The 22591-nt window shown below is 38.7% G+C and overlaps 1 protein-coding gene across 1 annotated transcript in view; it reads right to left on the reverse strand.

The window, feature by feature from the left end:
- Window positions 1-22591, reverse strand: part of PLCG2 (phospholipase C gamma 2) — a 56264-nt gene that overhangs the window by 20479 nt on the left and 13194 nt on the right. Inside the window, 13 exon segments of the mRNA XM_048958113.1 lie at window positions 135-239; window positions 2870-3038; window positions 4263-4383; window positions 5349-5434; window positions 6029-6147; window positions 6316-6417; window positions 7594-7666; window positions 8908-8951; window positions 10243-10326; window positions 10782-10866; window positions 14267-14314; window positions 15806-15899; window positions 18038-18178. Of these exon segments, the coding sequence (XP_048814070.1) occupies window positions 135-239; window positions 2870-3038; window positions 4263-4383; window positions 5349-5434; window positions 6029-6147; window positions 6316-6417; window positions 7594-7666; window positions 8908-8951; window positions 10243-10326; window positions 10782-10866; window positions 14267-14314; window positions 15806-15899; window positions 18038-18178 (1271 nt within the window).

Here is a 22591-nt window from a genome sequence, read left to right on the forward strand (position 1 = left end):
TTTCCAGCACCTAACAAATTTCCCCTCAATTATACCATGAACTGAGGATACAAATACCAAGAAAACTCATGTACACTTCCTCCAGTATTACACAGCATAGTAGCAAACCATAGCAAACATCATATAAGCTGTACCTGTTCTATTGCATCCCACATGTAAAGTTCTCCTTGTTGCTTCTTTTCTTCTTTCTTGTCTTCCAGGTTGACATCAATGTCTCCCTTTGGCCCCAGTTTTTTGTGCTAAAAAGAAAAGGAAAAAAAGACAGTGTATAAATTACAGTCATACAGAATTACATGCAAAGGTGATCACACGATCTCACATACTCAGTATTACTGGAATTATCTCCCTCCTTTGCTCAGCTTTCTATAGTATTACCAGAACAGCAACTGTTCCACAAAGCCTTACTTAACAGCAGTGGAATTTATCTTTAAGATTTAAATGTCAAAGCAAGGATTTAAAAGATAGTACAGGTATCATTCAAGCAATGAAGAAACTGATAAGCTTACAATTCCTTAGGGGACACTTGCATAACAAGAAATAAGGACCAGATAAGACAGATTCTGCACAGATCAGGAAATAAGGAACAAAAACAAAACAAAAAAATAAAATGAAGCACACTGTCCTAGAACAAAAGTTATCAGAAGCGAAATATTTTATGGAAAGGGATTAAGTTCTATCTTTTTCTCCTTGCCACCTAAATCCTAGCCTATGGAGCACACTATTACGCCAGTGCAGAAAGAGGTAAACCCAGCAAAGACCTGAGTAGTGCTACGCAATTTAGCCCAAGCAGAATTACTTATTCAAGTAACTTATTCAAGCAGTATGAAAGATACTAGATAGATAAACAAGAAGGGCAAGTTACTGCAAGGTCAGGAATAGCACCAGTGCTTGTAGGGGGGGGGGGAGGGGGGAAGACAGCTCTCAATTCATAGCTACTAAAGTTCATGGGGTTTTCATGCAGCACACAATTTGGCTGACAGAAAAGCACAAGCCAGTACCCTTGAGAAGTATTTCACATCTAACTCCTGCTATATACACACTGAAAAAAGTCCTCAGTTTCAATGAAAAATGATGACATGACGCTTTAGACAATCCCAATGCAGCAATGAAAAGCTTATGACAGGGCATGATAGGAAAGAGAAGAAAGCAATCAAATACAGCCCACAGAGCAAATCCTTGGAGAAAAGGTTGAGCAGATGAAATTGCAATAGCTGGACTATTCTGAAAGCAGACTGTAAAAGAAGGAAAAGGCTGGCCACAGCATGAAGAGCAAAAAAAAAAAGAAGAAAAAAAAACACAAAAAAATTAGAGAGCAGTACTTGTTGCAACTGCTGTAATTTCCTTCTTATAAGAACATTGTTTCTTTAAAAGTACATTAGAAATAGTTGTAAGTGATCAGTGTGCTTTCAGTACACTCTCATTTAACTACATGCTGAAACAACACAATGCAAGCTATGTTGAAGGGTGAGGCTCAGCAATATCTACTATCTTTAAAGGGCTCATGAAAAACAGAGGCTCAAGGGGCTAAAGATAATATCAAATACTTAAACTGCAGTTAATGACAAGATTAATCCTCTCACAGGTAGTAGTTCTCAAATACATTCAGTTCTGCAAACTCCACTATAGGAAGACTTCAATTTGACAGGCTTATCTGAAAAATCCCACAGGCCCTTAGAGCAGGAATCGACTCTGTTTACTGACAACATTTGCCAGGCAAAAGCCAAATAACACAACTAGCTTACTGACAGGTGCTGATCTGTTTATAAAAACTCTCCAATGCTGTTTTAGAGAGGAAAGAATGATATGGATGTTCTCATGCAAAGTTTGAAATTCCCTTTAAATCAGATCTGTCATGTTATTTATTCATGTGTCTATACAATTCCCCTTCTATGCTTTGCATGGTAATAAGACAGTTTAAACAAAGAAAAAAAAAGAGAAAACTAAACATAAATTTAGACTTTCTACTTCCTGCTCTTCTGCACCTCACAGTGGGGTTCTATCATTTCCAGTCCTACTTTAAAGAACTATGCTTATACCCATCTACCCTTGTTTCTTTTGTTCTGCAGTTCAGTACATTTGACGTAGTACTGTGACAAGAGCTGGAAAACAAAAACATGGGCAAAAAGCAATTTTTATTTCACTGAAAAGATCAAGAGCAGCCTCAGATTATCCACCTAATTTTGCCTTTCAAAAAAGTTCTATTGCAGTTTCAATCTAAGACAACTTCTTTCAATTATATGTCTCATGTTGTTGGATTAGACTACCAAGTAAAACATCAGTATTGCCTAGCAGGTAGGAGACCCTCACAGTGAATGCCTTCCAAGAGAAGCACTGCAGTCTTTAAGAAGTGGATCACAAAACTGTGTATGTTAAAACTAAGTTAGAAAACACCAATCAATTTTTGCAGTTTGCAAAGCAAGCAATCCTGACAGCTTATATCAGCCTGCAAGTGCTTTAGGTTTCACGTGAAGGTCAGGCATTCTTTGAAAAAACAGCTGACCTTAAGCCTACTTTCTATCCAAGAACATACTTCCAATATTTTTAGCCCATTACTAATTGTTTAAGAAGTCTGTGAGCCTCTGCAGCAATTAAGTCTTGCTAAAATTTAACAATGGCATTTTAGAAGGTAGAAGACCTTTAGAAAAGAGCTGACATTCCATCTTGCACGTAAATTATCGATACTTGTAAAGAAAACTACCAGCAAGCACTTCAGCATGCATTTTCACAGAACTCCATCCAAGATAGCAGATTGGAATAGGGTTTCTTGTCTCTTCAATAGAAACCAATGGTTAAGCTGTGAACTCAAAAGAAGTACTCTGGCTCCAGCTTGTCTTCCCACTTTATCTACCAGCACACAACACAAACTTACCTTGATGATGATTTTTTCTTTCAGTTGAGTTGGTGACGGTAGCTGATCTGCACTAGCCTCAACAGGTTTCATTAAAAGCTGATCCCCAAATACCTCCTTGAACACTTTGGCCATGTGTCGCTGCTGTTCCACACTACAGTGCTCTTCAATTGACAGAATGACTGGGTATCTTTGAAGAAAACAGACGAATGAAGTCATTCCTCTTGCTCCAACTGAGAAGGCAAGGAAAACACCACCCTATCTCAACTCCCAAATAAAGAAAATCTTTAAAGCAAACAAGATGGCAAAAGGAGAAGTTATACACACAACAGATACCTTCAGAAGGCACCTCTGGAAACCACCTACTCCAAACCCCTTCTTTAGGAAGGCCTAATTCCTAAGTTAGATCAGGCTGCTCAGAGCTTTGTCCAACCAAGTTTTGAATAGAGGCAAGGACAAATAATTCTTAAGTGTTAGAAGACAGCAACCAGTCTCTCTCATTAATCTCTTCTACAAATTAAACAAACTTAATTCTGTGAGCCTACCCTTGGCCATCATGTGCTCTGACTCTAGTATTGAAAACTAAGGCAAAGAAGATATAGAGCACTTTAATCTTCTCTGTAAGTCTCCTGTCCAATTCAGCAGAAGGCTCAGTTTTCTTAATCTTCCTTTTGTTGCAGTTCTACTTGCAGAAGTTTTTCTTGTCCTTCACATTTCTCAGTGCTTTAATCTCCAGATGAGCTTTGGCTTTTATAATTGTCCCTGCACATTCAGAAAATGCTTTGATATTCCTCCTGAGAAGCCTATCCCTTAATGAATGTAGGGAAAGCATCACACCATACTAATGGTTTGATGAAACCAACTTGCCCTACAGTTTTCATTAACACAAGTATGCCTCCTGTGTTTAAGAAATTAATCCTTGTCCTCTACATCCAGTTGATAAAGAGAAAAATCAGAAGACTGGTAGCCCTCACTCATTCCCAATTTTCTTGTTAAGGACATCTCAGCATGAGGTTTAGAAGAAGTGCACAGCAGAAGTGCAGATTTAAACTCACATTGCCAGTTCAGGAATTATGAGTTATGGATCAATGAATTCTATGATCTTCCCTACAAGCAACCCAATAGATAAGTAGCTTGTCACTTCTCATCTTCTTGTTTTTTGTTAGTTTAAGACATACTATTCAGAATTTGAAGTTTCATATTTCAATTCAGTAAAAGAAGACCTAAGCAAAGAGACTGGTATTCACTTTACTCAAAACTGAATCAATTAAAAAAAATCTATATTTGGCAGTAACGAGGAAGACTACGATTTCATTCTTCCTTTATTTCTTTTTCCTTCAAATCACAGATGGAAATAGTTCAGGAAAGTCTCAGCATTCAAAAACAAGATTAAGGAAAATAAATCAAAGCTTACTCAGATGCAACAAAAGCGTGATCTTTGATTGCCTGCACTACATCATCAAATTTGATCTTTGTTGTCCGTGTCCATCCATGGTAAATGATGGGCTTCCCATCAGGACCATCCCAGCAGTCCACTAGGAAAGACGAGAGGAAAAATGAAGACATCAAGCAGTAGAAAGAATATAATGCACATCCAGTCCTTCGGTTTCACACACTGAGTCATACACTGAGTTCTAATAAAATATTCTATTTGTTGAATTAATCTTTCTCGGAGAGGCAATTAAGTTCACTAAGAGCACTACCAAGAAAACAAAACACAATTTTTTCACAAAGCATTCTTACCTGGGAATCTGAAAAAGAGAAACTCAGGCAGCTACCTGTCTTTTTACTAGATTACATGAGCTTTCCATGGAGAAATACATCCCAATAAGCTAGGAGTGTATTTGTTTTGATGACTTCAACCCCAAAGCTCTAATTTGACATGGTTTTGTACTTCTCAAATTGAAGGGGGCCTCTTGTTAATTATTACAAATGTTGACCAAGAAACTAGCATATCAAGAAACTGGTGAAATAACATGAAATTCTAGTCAAACCTTTCAAAAAGATAAACAAATACAGGGGTAGAAGAAGGATAATGAGTTAGTGGAGAACAATACCAAGATATCAATTGCTTTGCAAGCAAATTAAACAAGCTGGCAAATACTACAAAATTATGAAAATCTGGAGATTTAGGATTGTTTGTATTATGATGAAGGCAAATAAACTTTTTTATGCATCTACACTGAACAACAAGTAATCCAAATTTAAATCTTATGCTTTCATACTGCAAACAAAGATTGAATAGCTTGTGTACAGTGAGATGAGATTTAGACAGACTGTCTTGGAATTCCAAGGGAAGAAGAACCAAGCAAGGAAACAGGGTAATAGTGAGACATGACAAAAATGAACTTAGGGAATAGGTGTTTGAATGTGACTAACTTCAATTAAAAAAAAAAAACAAAACACCTAGTTCTTTATTTCAGTTCTTTTTTAGTAAAGAAGAGAAACAGTGCTTATAAGGAGAACTTGTTATAAACCACTCCATGAACTCATTACTTACACTCAATACATCGGCATCCCATTCTAAGACACCTGACGTAAGCTTCAGTGGAGGATTCACTTCGAAGCTGGTCTCCTGTCAGATATCTAAGGAATAAGGGAAAATTGCAAGAGAACACAGGCAAATAATTTCAATCAGTTCCCACTCACCCACTAGGCAAAATGTTTTCTTCCATTATGAAGGCAGTATGTTGATTTTACTGAGTTCTTTTTTGAGAATTTGCTGCAGAATAGCCAGATTCTACTGAACCAGATGCTCTTCAAGTCACAATAGTAGTACAGAATTTTTCCACAGGGCAAGTGGGTCATTACAGCATTTTTAAGTTCAGGTACAAATAATGTTAACATGACCTCAAAAAGTCTGTCAGAGCTTGGAAAAATTGAAGCTCACTCAATATCTTTCATTTCTGGAACAGTTTGAGCTCAAGGCTTATTTTGTAACAGGATTCAGGATTTTTGCAGAAGAGCTCAATCATATCTCAAACCCTACATAAGACAGTAAAAGAAGAGGAGAAAGGAATCCCAGAAGCTGTCTTTGCCACATTTACACCACACTTCAGGAAGATCTCACACAACCAGACAGTGCATTTCTGGATATCATAATTTAAAAGTTTTACTTCCTCCTAACGTCTGCCAAGTCTGCTTGAATGGGGATAAACAGTGGGACTTCTGGTAACTTACGTGTTATGAGAGGAAGAAATCCAGTAGTGGGACAAAGGATTATTCATGTCCTGCACATCTATTGTATCATATTTCTCATCCCAAATACTGTTCTCTTTTGCGAAAAGGTAAGTGAGGAACTAAAATACAAGGAGACAGAATTCAAATGTTTTGACCATACAAGACTAAAAGAAATCCAACAATGTAGCAGAAGCATCTTAAAGGTTCTGTCAACCCATTAAGAAACCAAGTGCTAGCAGTGAAAGAAAAATGTTTGTAAGAACTATTAGAAAGTATCATCATCTTACCTCATCAACAAAGAGGAAGGGTTCGGCAGTTTCTCTCATAGTGTCATCTACAAACTCAGTCATTCGTTCTCGGACTTTACTCAGATCTTGTGCCCAAGATTCCTTCAAATTAGAACAATAAAGTAGAAAATAGCTTTAGATGTGGTGATATGCTACATAAAATTCAATAAATAACAGAGATACCTACAGATAGACATAATTAACCACTCAGCTATCTTACTGCCAATGCATTTTGTTGTATGCACATTTCTAAGGAGTTTCTCAGGAGTTGCTCAGGAGGGAAACAAGTTTTCCAATCAAGTACATTTATGTATACTGAATGCCCACGACTTACACACTACATATACACACATACACACAGGAAAATGTGGCCTCCTGTGAGTATATGCCTTAACAACCTCTTTTCACTTCTAAGTGCAATCTGAACACCCTTTTAACACAGTGAAATAAGAGAAAAAGAAACTAGCAACTTTATACAGGAAGTGCACCTCTGAATTTTCAATCATATTTGCAAATCTGGAATTTAGCAGTGACTAGAAAATACCACACTATGTAAAAGGCATAATGATAGAGAACCAGAACACAGACTGATTCCAGCAGTAGTCTCAGACTCATTGAATGGCTTGGGTTGGAAGGGACCTCAAGGATCGTCAGCTCCAACTCCCCTGAGAGTCATTCCATCATATCCTTTTATCAATGTCTAGCCTTAAACATTGGCCTATATATTGAATTATAATTTTTCTTCCACAATGTCTGTGCTAAATAAGATCACAGAAGACTATGAATACAGATCTAATTCCTGCCTCCATCGTTATCTGCTTGCTGGAATTGAACACCAGACTAGCCTCATTCAAAAGAAAAGTAACTTGAATGTAGGCAGTCAGCTCAGCTTTTATTTATTAGCTGACAAAATGGGGCCATGGACACGGTAATACCCAGATGAATCCATGGTGACAGCTCTAACTAGGTCAGGCTACCATGCAGCGTTTATTTCCAAACTTTTCTGTTTATCTACATGACTAAATGAAGACCCTCATTTATCCTATTTTCCTCTAGTGCACCCTTAGAGTCTTTACATGGATAAACAATAGTTCTTGTGAAATTCAGTAGCAATGAATAAAGAGAAATCTTTCCAAAACCCAGAATTTGATATATGTCAGATGTAATACTACAACATGACTTTTCCGTGGGTTGTTTTGTTGTTGTTTTTAAAGCCACGTGCAATTCTGAGAGACAACCTCAAGAAAAAGTAACTTACAACTTCTACAACTTTCCCACCTGCTGCTCATGTAGGAGAAACCTCTGAAAGTCATGGAGATGAACTGCTGAAGCATCTGGACGGTCAGTATTTCTTAAAAAAAAATAAAGAAAGGGAGTAAGAAAGAAAAAGTGAAGCTAAAGAAACAACAGAAAAAGTGTCATCAGATGTTACAGCAGAAGATGACTGGGATTTCTATTTTGCATTTGCAGTATAAATGTGCAGCTAGCACTAAGAAACTTTTTATAACCGCAGTGGAATTTAGATTAGGTTTGTAATGTTGTATTATCACTACATTTTGAGCCCTTAAACCTCCTACATTCTTGATATATTTCTGATAGTGATTCGCCAAGAAAAGTACTGAATCTCCGTTCACTGTTTTGTAGCATATGAACAGCATTCACTTCACAGGGATATTAAGTTTATTTGAGGCATATGGAGAGATCATTCTTTTGAATTACCACAGAGCCCCACTTCCATAAATAACTCCTTCCATGTATTATTCAGATGATCTACTGTGAAAGGCAAAACCTTCTTGAAAAAGGAGGCAAGTGTCAGCATTCTGCTTGAGTCCAGGCAAAGCCTGCATACCACAGCTCTCCAGATTAAAGTTTTTCCAGCAAATTGTCCTATACAAGTTCCAGTCTCTTTTTAATAAAATCTGAAGGTAGGTCAATTTGCTTGTTCAAATCTATGCCATTTTTCTAGCCAGAAGGTATCATAGAATGAATCGCAGAATGGCCTGGGTTGAAAAGGATCTCAAGGATCATCTATTTTCATCCCCCCCGCCATAGGCAGGGTCAACAACCACTAGATCAGGCTGCCCAGAGCCACATCCAGGCTGGCCTTGAATGCCTGCAAGGAAGGGGCATCCACGACCTCGCTGGACAACCTGTTCCAGTGCGCCACCACCCTCTGAGTAAAAACATTTACCAAACAGTATTCAGAATGTACTTCCATGATAAATTCACTTTTCTGAATACAGTAAGATTCATCTTTCATAGAATCATAGAATCATAGAATCACCAAGGTTGGAAAAGACCTATAAGATCACCCAGTCCAACTGTTCACCTATTCCCAATAGCTCCCACTAAACCATGTCCCTCAACACAACATCCAGCCTTTCCTTGAACACCCCCAGGCTCGGGGACTCCACCACCTCCCTGGGCATCCATTCCAGTGCCTGACCACCCTTTCTGAAAAGTAATACTTCCTAATGTTCCTTTTCACTTACTACAGAACAGGAACAAAAAACTGTGATTTAATTAAAAAACATCTTGCAGCACTGCAGCCATGTGTATACTTGGAGAAATAATACAAATGAGGAGTCTCACCCAAGAATGAACACAGAGGAATCTTTTTTGAATTCATCGAGAATCTTAAAGAAAAAAAAAGAGAGAGAGGGGTGAGAGAAGAGGTAAGGAGGTAAGATAAAAAATAAGAGAATATGACATTTTCCATCTAATCCCATCCAAGGTGGACAATTGCATATCAGCCTTGATGAACTTCATCATAAATATGTGTCATAAAATCATTACAATGTGGAACAGACTTGAACTGGGGTTTGACTACTGTACGTGCAGCTGAGATTTTGGCTCATGATGGCCCAAACACCAGCAGCAGAAAATGTGCTATTGATAAAGGACCTCACACACACAGCCAGTCAATTTTCTGGGGAGCTCTTATTGCTCTATATCCCACATAAAATTGAATTGCATATCTTCCATCATATTTATTCATTTGAATTTAGAATCTATATTGCTTCCAGCTTGGAGCAACCCTAGCAAGAGATCATGGGAAACTTATCAACTGAATCGTAGCAGTTGTTGAGTGAACTGAGGATTTCTTTGAAATGATCCACACAGGATGATAACCAGAGTCTAAGAAGTCAGGTAATCTCCTTATTTTGTGTTTTACTCTTCAGCTTTCTACTCAGGCTAATTAACTAGATTTTCATGACTAAAACCAAAATCCTCGCAGTAAACAGAGATTATTTTGAATTAATAATTTCAGCATCACTTTTAAGTAGCACAAGAAAGCACTGCTGCCAAAAAGAAACAGCTCTGATTCTCAATGTTTCTGTTTTTAACAAGTGGAAGTTGAATCAACAATACATTCATCATCAGTAAAGACATGCATGCAAGTAATTTCAAATAGGTTGACTTCACAGTTGCAAAGAGTTCTTAATTTTCAGAGGCCCTAAATATATGCAGGTTTCACCAGCCTTATCAAACTATGCAATTAACACAAGAAAATGACAGTCAGGCAGTTATTCCACCGCATTCATATTGCCCAAGCACCACCTGAAGCATGCTTGTAATTTCTGAGCGTGAGCCAAAGGAGAACAATAGCTATTATTTGATATTTAGGATACATCCCAGTGATTTACAGAATGATGTGGTGCAAAATCACTAGAAGTATGAAAAATCATTGCATCTATCAGTAAAGAGATTACCAAACTCTATTTGGAGACGTTCTGTTTACCATCAAAATCCCACAAGAAAAGTTATTCCTAGAAATGCCATTATTCATCTTCTTAAGCCAACTGCTGATGGTGATTGTTGCCCAGATGTCAAGCATTCTACTTTCTGCTGTCACAAGAATAGCATTCCCTCTTTAATCTGATCAATCAGTTTAACATTATGAAGACTACTCATTAAAAAACTTACCGATTTCTGTTGTTCAAACATGATCTTTTTGTAGAACAAATGAAATTGTTCAAAACTAAGCTCTTCCTTGTGAGCACCTATTTCCTACAACAGAAAGTTGCATGAAACGAATTGAGAGTTTCATGAAATTTGCACAGCATTTGCACAGCATACAAGTTACTTCTACTTTTGCTGCCACCATCACACACATTGAATTCCATCTGATTTCATTTTTTTTTTTTTTAAATTTGGGGATTATTACTTTTTAATACTGGGGGGGAAGAGAGGGAATTGGATTTTTGTCCTTTTGTGTTGCACCCTGACATTTGGTTTTGTACCCTTACTGAGAATGAAGTAGTGTCTGCAAAGAGAGTGAAAGTTATGTCTGTATTTTCTTAAAGACTTACATGCAGGCAAAGTCAAAACTAGAAATTAATGAACAATGTGAATATAATGTAATTATCTGTACACAATAACAAAAAAGGGTATAGAGTTACTTGAACAGAAATATCAACATCTATCAGACAATACAAAACAGATTAAATTTAACAGGTTATTACCACAAATTTATCCTTCAAGAACTTCATGCTGCTCACTTTGAAGTTTACTTGGGGAAGAATAGCTTTTAGCTCTCTAAGACTGATACTGAAAAAGAGAAAATACAGCAAAAAAAACAGAACAAAACAATAAAACACTTATGTTGTATCTGGCCAGCTACCAATATATTTTTAAATCAACACAAAAATGTTACTAATGAAACATTTTTGGTAGGACATCTTTTATGATTACAAACTCCTGTAAATATAACAACTATATGGGAGTAAGCTTGACATTTTCTAGTTAGTGGGGACAAACAGGCATTTCAATCACATTTTTCCATTCTCTCATCAACCTCAGACTTTACTCCAGCCTTGCAGCTACTACTGCTATGGTCTTCTACAGTGCTGTCTCAAAGCAAATCACAATTCTTGTAGTTATCCTCATGGTGTAAATAGGAGCTAAGGCAATACTATTATAACTCTTGGTTGAGGGTTGATTTCCAAAGGGGCTAGATGCCTAAACACTGTAAGTGTGCTGCTGGTACAGGTGAGTCAGTCTGACTGTACCCTGCTGATACAAGAAGTCACTCCAACCCCTCTTGTGCTCCTCTCCTTATTTGCTTCCACTGACCAGTTCTGACTCTCATTAAACCTTCAGTTAATATGACTGAATTTGTTAGGCCGGGGAAAAAAGTCTAAAGCTGCAGGGAGAACAAGTATTCACATCTTCCACTGGCTTTGTGAGCTCACCCAGCTCCATAACAGCATCATAGCTGGAATAAGCAAAGAGTAGTGAGAGCCTGATTAGAAGCTCATAAAGATGGTGGAGAAAAAGGAAAGAGCATGACTTCATCCACCCAGCAGCACCAAGTTGATACACCAGATAATCCATTCCGTGCAGCTCCATATCAGTGGCCTGCTACTCCATTTGTCTTTGGATAGGAAAGAACAGAAATTAGGCTGCGTGTCTTAGTACAGAGTTTCATACTTTGGGCAGGTATGAGGACTCAAGGAGGTCACAGCATTAAAATGGGCTGTGTGAAGGGCACCAGGGCAAGTCCTAGGCTGGAATATGAAGGGAATAAAGATTCATAGCAGCAAGTTGAAGTAGGGAAGAGGTGAGAACACAAACACATCTATAGGTGCTATAGCCAACATCAGTTGGGTACCAACAGTACCCAAGAAAACCAGGCTAAGGTGCTCTGCCTCTACCCCGATTGCAATTCATAAGCATTAACTCTAGGCAAACACGGGATCAGAACAGAGTAACCTGAAAGAAACAAAAGCAAGAAGCATCTAGATGAAAATAACACTTCTGTTCCACTGTGTCCCTGCAAGCAGCTGCCCTGTGTGAGATCCTCATCTCCACTGTCCACAGAGAGAAAACGGCAAAGCAAGAAGGAACTTAGCCAAAATCTACGCCAAAGCCAGATTAGAAGTCAGGAAATTCCTGGCTTTCCTCCCTGTTGTCAGATCTCTGGAAAAAAACTCCTTGTAGGAGCAAGAACGATCATTCCGCTCGCACCCCAAACACCAAGAACAAGCAGTTTACTCTGGCTGAACAAGCACAATCCAAAACAAAGAGCTGGGGCTTCATCACCACTGGCAAAAACTCAGCACAGTAAATAGGACTTACCCGGAAGCATAACCTTTACAATCAACCTCCTTAGAAACTGCAGCACTAAACAAAAAGAAGTCCAGCTCACACTCCTTTCCTGAAATTCTCTAAATGAATCATCTGCCAGAACAAAGAACTGCCCTCTCCTCCTGCAAGCCCCCTCGAACCTCAGCAGACTGCCTTACAGTGATGAAACAACCCTTAAGCACCAAGTGAAACCTCTTCAGCAGGCATCCTGTCAGCTACAGCTTCTGTACCTTAAAGTTTGTTTTTGCTTCACGATCCCCCTCCAAATACCTCAATTGTGAGCTAGTTTTACAAAATGCATCAGGAGGTGTAAGCCAGCATCCAGTCAAGGCTCTTCACTGTTCTGAGCAGTTTTGAAAACACCATTCCTCAAACTGTCTTGGTTCACACTGAAGCCAGCTGCACAACACCACGGGCTGTCTGCAGAAGGGTGTTATTTCCTGCAATAACAGTCTTATTCACAGTGAAACATCACACTTTATTTTGTTTTAAGGAAAAGGTCTAAATGAGAGGAAACGCATGTTCTTTTCCAGACTTAGAAAAGAAATGAACATTACAAAGAGCAAAATCATGGTAATATAATACATATGGATGAAAAGGGGTTAATGTTCTTCCCAGTGTTCTACATGTTCTGGCAACTTTAACCAGAAACGTGCAGCTGAATACATTTAGAAAGTCCCTTTTGTTGAGCAAAAGCTGCAAACCTACTGCACACACTGAGCTGAAACAAGGTCCTGAAACTCAAACTACAAAGCAACACAGCAAAAGGGAACCTACAAGCCCATGGCATTTTTTCCCACATGAGAAGCATCAGCGATGCTTTGGCCTATCTGAATATGTGGCAAAGACAAGTCCATGTATCTAGCCCAACTGCACAAAAATTTCACTCAACAGCAAGCCTTCAAAAAGCAGAACAAAACAAACAACCCCCCCAAAAAACCAACATACAACCAAAGATTTTTGTCCTTATTCCAAATAATTAACTTCGTTTCTCTCTGTAGCTATCATCAAAAGCGTCTTTGGTTTCCCACTGTTAAAGGAACTTTTTTCCCACAGTATTACCCTGTCACAACAATGTCTTCCCCAATACACTCATCAAGTATCTCTGTTATCTCTCCTTCCTCTAAATACTCTGTTCTGTTCTTGTCTCAGCTGTGACCCCCTGCAGGAAAGAATTCATGTTATTGCTTGGGACAGCCCTGTCTCTGGATGTATCTGACACTGCTGCCTTGATTATTCTCAAACCAGATACCACACACACTAACCATGGTCTGAAACCAGGTAAGGCTATTCATTTAAACATTGACCCTGGGTCTTTAGCAGCCCATGCTGAACCCTCCTTATGCAGTCTGATTGTCCCAGGTGCCCAAGAAGGCTTTTAAGAGCTGGGTTTAGTCTGTCTACAATAGATCATAGTCACTCCAGCCCTCTTCACAGCAAGTCTGCACAGGAAAACTAACAGCAGGCTATGCAAACAATGCTGCTGGGGGCCAAGCTGGCTATTAAGGGGTAAAGACCTCTGTAAAGCAAGCAACTTAACAAACCTGCACAGCTGAGCTGAGTCTCTGCAGAAAGAATAGGGGGAGGTGATTGCCTTTCCTTATTCTAGCAAAGTAATTCTAGGCTAAAAGCAAAAGCATTTATTTCTCACCATTTGTTTCCTCGTATCACATACATGAACCTATTGTTGCATCTAGCAAAAGGCAACACTCAAGTTGTTAAAGCAAGAGCAAACACCATTTCAAGGGATGTCATACTTGTCAACTCTAGTGAAGAAATACTTATTTCTCTTTGCTCTACGTTAGGGCCTGCAATAGAAGTTCATTAAAAACAAACTGAACATAAAGAGACAGTTTCTTACCTATTTCTTCTAGTCTGATCAACAGAATAGATCTGCTTTCTCAGCCAGCTTGGGGGAAAGGAGGAAAAATGGGGAAAATAGATTTAATCTGAGAATAATAAAGAAAATATAACAAATGAAATATCAAAATCTGGAGACAAAATTCAACAGAAGCATTTAAAAATCAGAAAATGCATGTCTTTTGATAAAGCAGAAATATTTTCAGTGCAGCATCTAAGCTTTCAAACGGTTTTGTAACTGTATTTGTAAATACATACCTTTTTTACTACATAATACTGCATTTTAAAGCCAGATAAACAATACAGGAAAGGGAAGGGTGTGCACAGCACAAAAGAATGAACAGAAACTATAAACATGTTACTTGCTACAGTGGGCCTAGACTTCAGCTAACCCAAACTAGACTTACTTGACCAAGTCAATAATTTATGATGAGGCTCCTGACTCAAAGTTCTGTTAACATGCATAAAAATTAAAAGCAGGGGGAAGGGAAGAACAGCTCAGAGAATTTTTAAGAAAAGCCTCATTGGAATGCATGTTAGCTTTAGCTGCCCAGCAAAATACTGTTAGCAGTATTAATAGTAAATACCTACACACACTACTGATCTTAGGCTGCTCACAGCATGTTAATGTTAAGCTTATCCTCAACTCTCTAAGGACATCACTTTGTCCACTTCACAAAGAGACTGAAACCTAGCAACATTTTGTGTATCAGCTCTCTGCTATATTATACAACAGATAAAGGGAGGATTAAGTGAATACTTTCTCCCCAGCTTGGAATTGCAAGCAGGTACAGCCAACATCAATGTCAGTGTGGCAATTTGGTTAAGTAGACTTTGAGGACCGAGTATGCCCATAAAACAGGTAACAGTGACACATCCTTAACAGAAAAGTCAGCAGTGATGAACAGCAATCAAATGCAGAAACAGTTTTAGAAGCTTGTCATGAAAATTCACATTCTGAATGTAAGTAGTTTCAAGTGTGACATCTTCAGAAGCTTTAAGGGTGCCACTGCACCATCATGCTGGTGGCTGCTAAAAGGTAAGCCTTCAAGATGTTTGTTTTCAGCCCATCTACCAAGTGAACTAATCACAATGCCATGTGATGTAATGGTATCAACAGGAGAAATTACAAAGGTGCACGTGTGAATCACTGGGACACAAGAGCTGCAACACACACCTACCAGATCAAGCCTACTGTAACTGCCCAACGTGAATTTTCCAAGAACTTAGATCAGATGCTCTTGAGATTTCATTCAGAGACCTTGTGTGTGTGTGTGTGTGTGTGTGTGTGTGTGTGTGTCTGTGGCACACAGAGCAAGGTAAACTGCAAGTTCTTAACAGCAAATCCAGAACATGCATATAGAAAAATAGGCATGGAGAATTTCCATAGGATCTTTTTGTACCATCAACTAACTGGCAGGTTGTTGTTTCTTAAGGTAAATGGCAAGCACCACTAGTTGCACTTTAAAAACTTATTTCAGGTATTCTTCAAATTCCAAAGAAATGTTAAATCCCACAAAGTGAAAAAATGTCTGCATACCTCTCCGTGATCGCAGGTGTTGGAGCTCTCATGACCTCTTGATACAAGATATTCAAGCCACACAACCATTTATCAGCATCATCTTTAGAATCAGCTGAAAAAAATAATATGCTATGAGAAAGTAGGACGTAACTCGTGAAATCTTGCTAAACCCCAGTATACAGAGCTGCAGGTCAACCTTTCTTTTTGATCAATCTCATTGCATAGCTTCACGTTGATAATTCTAGAACTAATAATACAAAACAGCATAAATTTGGGGGTGACCTGCCTAATCCTAGCAGCACTGTATTTTAATGGGAGAACAGTTTTCTACATCATTTAGCATCACTGCTTGGTAAAGTTTGAACACAATAGAAGATCTTGGACTGCATTCTGGATTCAGCTTTCCCTGGCAGATACCAATCAAACTGAAATCAGTTTTGGGGGGCCTTGGATGAGATGCTATTTTTACAGCTTTCAGTTGGGCAAAGTAGAGTACTTCTTAGAATGCTGGTTCTGAACCAACATGATGGCCTTCTTCAATTAAACCAGTTCTGACAAAACTGGGAGTTCTAATCTGTGCAAATTCTTTAACTGACTTCAAAGTAAAACAGTTTCTCAAAATATGAAGATTAACTTTTATCTAAACACATTTTCAAACAATGCTTTATCCCCTGGGATGAAGCCAGAGCCCAGCATGTTAGCATATATGGGCCCATATATAGCCCAACAGTTCCCTGTGGAAATGTTTTTGACTTAGTTACAATTTTGGAAATAACAAACCAATTCCCTCAAGACAATTCTGGCCTTTATGACAGCCACCGTTCCCTTCTAAGTGGCAACTATTCAATATAGTTTAAAGAAACCAAGACAAAGCCTTAGCAAGGAACAGGATTTCCCCCTTACTTGAAAGTTATATCACTCATACTGTTATGCACATCAGATTGGAAAGGTTTTCAGAGCTGCTATCTATAAGCTCTTAATTCTCAGACATACATGAAAGCTCTGTTAGCTTACTTGGAGTATATAGCTTCTATAATAAAAAAATGATCATTAAGTAAAAAGGAAGGTACTGTTAGTATTACAGTGCTTAGAAAAGCACTCCTCTTTTCTCCCATTAAGATTTTGCAACAGCTTTGATGAATGAAATGGGTGGGCACATTTCTGCATGGGAAGGACAGAGAGAACTACCACTGTGCATAAACTCTCAGTACGATTCTAAAGTGAGTTCAATTACAAGCTTCTCAAAATAGAATCTCTTCACAAACAGAAACCGTATTCAGCCTGCACTATAAAAACTGATATCCTTTTTCATTTCAAAATCTCTGATTTTGCCATCCTAAATAATCTCACCTCAAATAAGAAGTGCTCCAAACCTTACCCAAGATATAGGATGCACTACTTCTTTATTTCCCATCCACTTCTTCACTTTAAATTTATCATCTTCCAATGTTATTTATGGTCCCCTAATCCTTCTTTAGAGGAGGTTTAGTATTATCAAGTGACTCACACCCACACAAACTAAACTAGAATTTCATTTTCAAATTAGCCTGCTCAAAGGTAATAGGAAAGTTTCTGCGATACAGACTTAGTGTAACTCTATGGATACTGATTCCAGAATTGTTTGGCCATACTGAAAATGCCAGGGCAATATTTTGCTCTCATCTTTAACGCAGCCAGATCCTTTGCTGACTTTAAAGAGGACAACATCACCCCTGCTCTTCAGCACTGAAAACTTTACAAGAGAGATTTAATCATCAAAAGTTTTCCTTGCTACAGATGATCGAGCACATCAGAAACTGTGCTAAAAACCTCTGTCAGTGTGACGTTGGGAAGTGATATATCAATATAAACATATACTAAGAGACATGTCATTTATTAGTGCTTTAACAGTAGTTGTCTTCTGATAAACAAATATGAAAGTTCCTAAAACACACAGAAGTGTTGGCCATTACAGTGCAAGACAGACTGTGGCAACTGACTCACGTACTACATCCACAAGTTATACAACTATTCTGTTTAGACAATATAAGGAAAAGTCTCATACAATACACTTGGGCAGCAAAACATTACAAAGGCGTCAGTTCACAGATGTTTAGGGCCAAGTAAAAGGTTTCAGGTTTTAAGCACTTGGTGCACTCCTGAACTGCAGAAGTCAAAAATCATAATACCCTGCATGCATTACTATTCATTAGTGAATTTGGTTGTTTAGTAGTTAGTTCAAAGAGCAAACAAATGAAAAAAAAAGTTTACCTGCTAAACTTAAGGTATTGAGGACAAATTGGGTACCATAAAAAATAGTGAAGCAGTGTTCTTCTCTGTGTTTTGCTTTGCATCGTTCAAAGTCCTTTGAATTCTTTCCTGGGCGAATTTCTTTTATTTCCATCAGATCCACTGAAAGGAAACAACAGTAAGTCAGTCAGCAGAACTGAACTTACCTTCCAGCAGAGTCTGAAGTAGCAAGACAAAAGACTCAAAACGTGTATGCATGTATTATATATATGTATATTATTATAGATGGTTATATGACAAGGAAGTCAAATTGCAACAGCTTGCAATCCACAAATAAATGACTCGGCGTATTACTGACCAGAAGATAATAGCAGGGAAACACCAAAAGAAGAAGAAAAATAAATTCTCCTGTTCCTATCATATGCCTTTCACTGTCTATCAATGGACAAAGCTTATACACATAGTCCGTTTGGAGTACAGAAGACGTTTTCACAAATGGAATTTATATTGAACAAGAAATTTCCAACTGCCAACTGTTCAGAGACAGAAGAATGATATAGGTTCTAATTTACCTAACTAAAAAGTATCCATCACATCTCAGAAAGTCAGCTTGCTTCAGTACATTAACCAAGTGTGTCTGGCACCCTCCAGAAAGTGAAGAGAAAATGCAGCCTGATAATTAAAGCATTTACGAGCCTTTTCCCAGCCATCTCCAAACAGGTATCTGTCATTCAACATAAGCTGCTGTAGCACCTTTGACTTGATTACAGCATAGCCAAGTGGGAACAATGCATAAGCAAGCATTTTCTCAAGTCAGCTCCCTTTTTGTCCAACCCTCGTTATACTGCCTGCATAAGAGCAGTGAGATAGCACTGAAATAGAAATATGTGCAGTCTCAAGATAAGATACTTATTAAAAAACTAAGGAAGTGGTTTGTTCTGCCTGTGAACCAAACAAGTGGCTCTTCCTACTTCTGGACAATCTTGAGTTATGAGCTGCAGAATGAAAAGTGAAGAGAAACATTTAATGGCTGTTCTTGAAATGTGTTTATCAAACCCAGCAAGATCCAAGGAAAATAACTGAGGATTTCTGTTCATGCACTTAAGAACTCCATAATAGAAAAATCAAGTTTTAACTGAACACCTCATCACAGTTATTAACACATAATCAAAAAGAAACCCGGCTGCCAACAGGGTGAAGGAGCTAAACATTGGTTAAAGCTTTGGCCCATTATCACTGGGTTTCAGTGTGAAAAGGCCAGTGTGAAAAGGAGGGGGATACAAGCTAGGACATCCATCAACAGGATGCTGGTAAAAAAACATTCATTTATTAATTCAATTTTTTATTCCTCACAAAGTATCCTAGGCCAAACTTCCCACCTAATACTCCTTATTCTTTGACTTCTCTTGGGAAAACAAGACCTTAAATGTCAACCTAAATTGTTCCTAATACACAAGCATCTTTCTTGAACTTATTTTTCCTAGTGTAATATCTTCAAGATAGAGCACAGCTAATGGCTCAACCTTTTCAGTCACTCTTTCAAACTACTAGATCATCTCCTTATATCTGGATGGACAAAAGCCCTAAGATTATGTGTAACCTTCTAATATAAATTCATGATATAACCATAAATGATCCACAACCAGAAGCTCTCACTGACGACTCAAATCTTCTGACAGTCTCACAGATCCCCAGCAGTGTACCTGGATATGCATCCCAACAGTCGCATTCATCACTCAGGATGCAAAGAAAGAGAGTAGTTTAGTGGCCACAATATACAGCATGGGACCGTACACCACGCTAGCTCATGCTGATAATGAACAAGAACAACACCAGGTACATTTTCTTTCCCTTCAACCAACAAATCTCTGCTGAAAAACACAGTTTTAAGTTGAAAGCAGAGTGTACCCTTCATTTCACGCTCCCATAAATCCACGCAGAGAAAACACCACACCACAAAGAGACCCTCAAAACATAACCTATAAGCAGCGATAGAACAGTTTCACAATCTGCACTGCTGTTGTCATTTCAAGTGCCTCTTACCTCACCCAGACCTCTGAAACAAACACGCAGCCTTGCTTAATGTCTTCCCTCAGTTACATATGCACTCACTACACTCCTCTGCTTTGCAGTACAATCTTTCAGCCCTACCATTCCACTCTCTCGTGTGAATGTATGTTTTACATATATATGCACAAGGATTTTTGCACACACAGCTTTCATGGTGCTACTGTTAATCTTACAGTCTTCTTTTACTCACGCTGCTTTAAGGACTGGACTGTGGGAATAGATGCTGTTAACAATAGAAGAAAATAAATGTAAATTTCTTATAAGGGTAATCAATTTAGAGAAAGCTGTATCATTAATGTGTAGTAATATTGAAGTGTTGGAATTTGTTCATATAATAAGGCCTTACAAGAACTATATTGCTCCTATGGGATTTCTCATGTGTTCTATAGAACAAGCTCAATTAACATGAGTTTACTTGATACTACTGATAGGAAAGTTGGGGTAAAAAGCATCAGAGGGGCAAAGAGAGAGACGTGCACAGACAGGATATATTCGGGTCTCAGCTAAGCCCTGCTGTCCCCCCCACAGGGACTAGAGCTGCCAGCACCCTCCACCCAACGCCCATGGCATCCGGAATGGCTGATCCCAATGATCCAAGAAGGGAACAGCCAGGAAAAGCAGCAACATGTTTCAAACTCAGATTAGTAAATCAACTGTACCAAGTTGCCTGTTACTGTGAACTTATTATAGCACAATCCGTCACCGAACAATTAAAATACAACTTCATGCCTGTGCTAGAAGTAGCAGCACAGTGCCTCGGACACTCCATCTTCTTACTGCACTGATCTTACGGAGCCTTTCTTCTTCTCAATCCTACATGCAAATTGCAGAGTCATTTTCTGACCTGGCTTCATGGACTGATATTCCTGGCGCCATTTATATCTGAAAAAACACAGACCTGAACATATGCAGCTTGCAAATTGTAAGATTGAGTGCAATAGGCTTGCAAGTGCAATTTCCAAGTAACAGTATAAGATTACTGAATTCCCCAGAGAAACAGTTCAAAAAGCGTTCTGTAGAGAAGCTGACTAACACCCAACAAGATAAAGAGGACATTGTTAATGCATTCATTAAGATGCCAAAGAGTTAAGAAGCTAAGTGCCACTCAAAAATCCTACAACGCCAGCTCACATTTCACCCATTCTTCTATGTCATTTTTTCCATGGGTTAAAAGGATCTTCTTGGCAGTCTCATCAGTCCTCAATTGATTCTGACAACTCCCCCAGGTGACTGTTTAACCAGACTGGACTCCAAAGCACCTTCAGTTCCCATTCTGTTTCAGGCTCCTATCTGGATATGCACTTTTCACTGCATTTGTGGCAGCTGCACGTCTGCTCTTGATGCTGTGTCTGTTTAGTAAATCAGTAATTCAGTGGATCATTACACCACTACACAGCAACTTTCCAAAGACTGCACAGATTAAACAGCACTGTGCAACTAAGAATGCCTCCGAGAACTCTTCACAGCCACAAACTTAACAACCATCTTCTGATCCATAACATCTCCACTGATCTTCATTCAAATAACTTGGCAGCAAAAATCATGAATTGCTGTTACCTTTCTTTCAGCTTCCCCAAGAGGCAGATGGGAAAACAGAACTAGGAGGTGCAGGAATGACGCAAACAGAACTGCAGAAAACATTACATTGTTGTACATGACAACACTGTGCTGACCATTCCAGGTAAGATTTAAACAGGAACAAACAAGAACTGCTACCCAAAGGGAATGGTTTGCCTCCTTCCAGCCCTAGCACTCACACATCACTCATTGCTTCCAGGAAGCACAACTATTCAGTGGCCAAGCAGATAACTGCACGAAGGAACTGTGCTTGAAATCAGCCAATGCTAACAGTAGAACTGTAATATGTTAGCTGGAAGCGACCATGTAAGGTCACACTAAGAAAACATGCAATAATACATTAAATGCATTATTTTCTTCATTAGCTATTTTCAACAGCAGGCCCAAAGGTCTACCAGGAAACTACTGGCAATGTTTCAGAAGGGAAAATAAGGGACTCTGATCATCCAAACGGCACAGACCCAGACACAAGGGTGGGCATTCTCTGTACGAATATTTTTGCATTTTTATGTGTATACATGATAATGTTCTGCACAAGCATTTCAGAACCAGTTTTTAGAATCCACATCTTCTCAACAATTTGCATTACAAAATACTCTAAAGAAGGTTTCATTTCAGAAAGGCAGAAGCTGCCTCCTTCCAGATAGGCAATGTGCAAATGAGCACCCATTGAACGAAGAAGGCCTTCAGTATCTTTTTGCAAATGGATTTCACTGCGGTTTGTGAGGACAATGACTTTGCTCTCAGTTTCACAGAATTAAAGATTAACTACACAAGGTGTGTCTCTTATTTTATTCAAAACAGCAGCGAAACACTCTGCACTGTTCTGAAGAGAAAAAAGTGAGGCCTCTCTCACAGAAGGGCAAAGTCATATGAAGGAAGAAAGCTGAAGCACGTGAGTACAGCAGTGGTATGCAAAGTGATTCA

Source organism: Lagopus muta, chromosome 12 (assembly GCF_023343835.1).
Source record: "Lagopus muta isolate bLagMut1 chromosome 12, bLagMut1 primary, whole genome shotgun sequence".
Classification (NCBI taxonomy): domain Eukaryota; kingdom Metazoa; phylum Chordata; class Aves; order Galliformes; family Phasianidae; genus Lagopus; species Lagopus muta.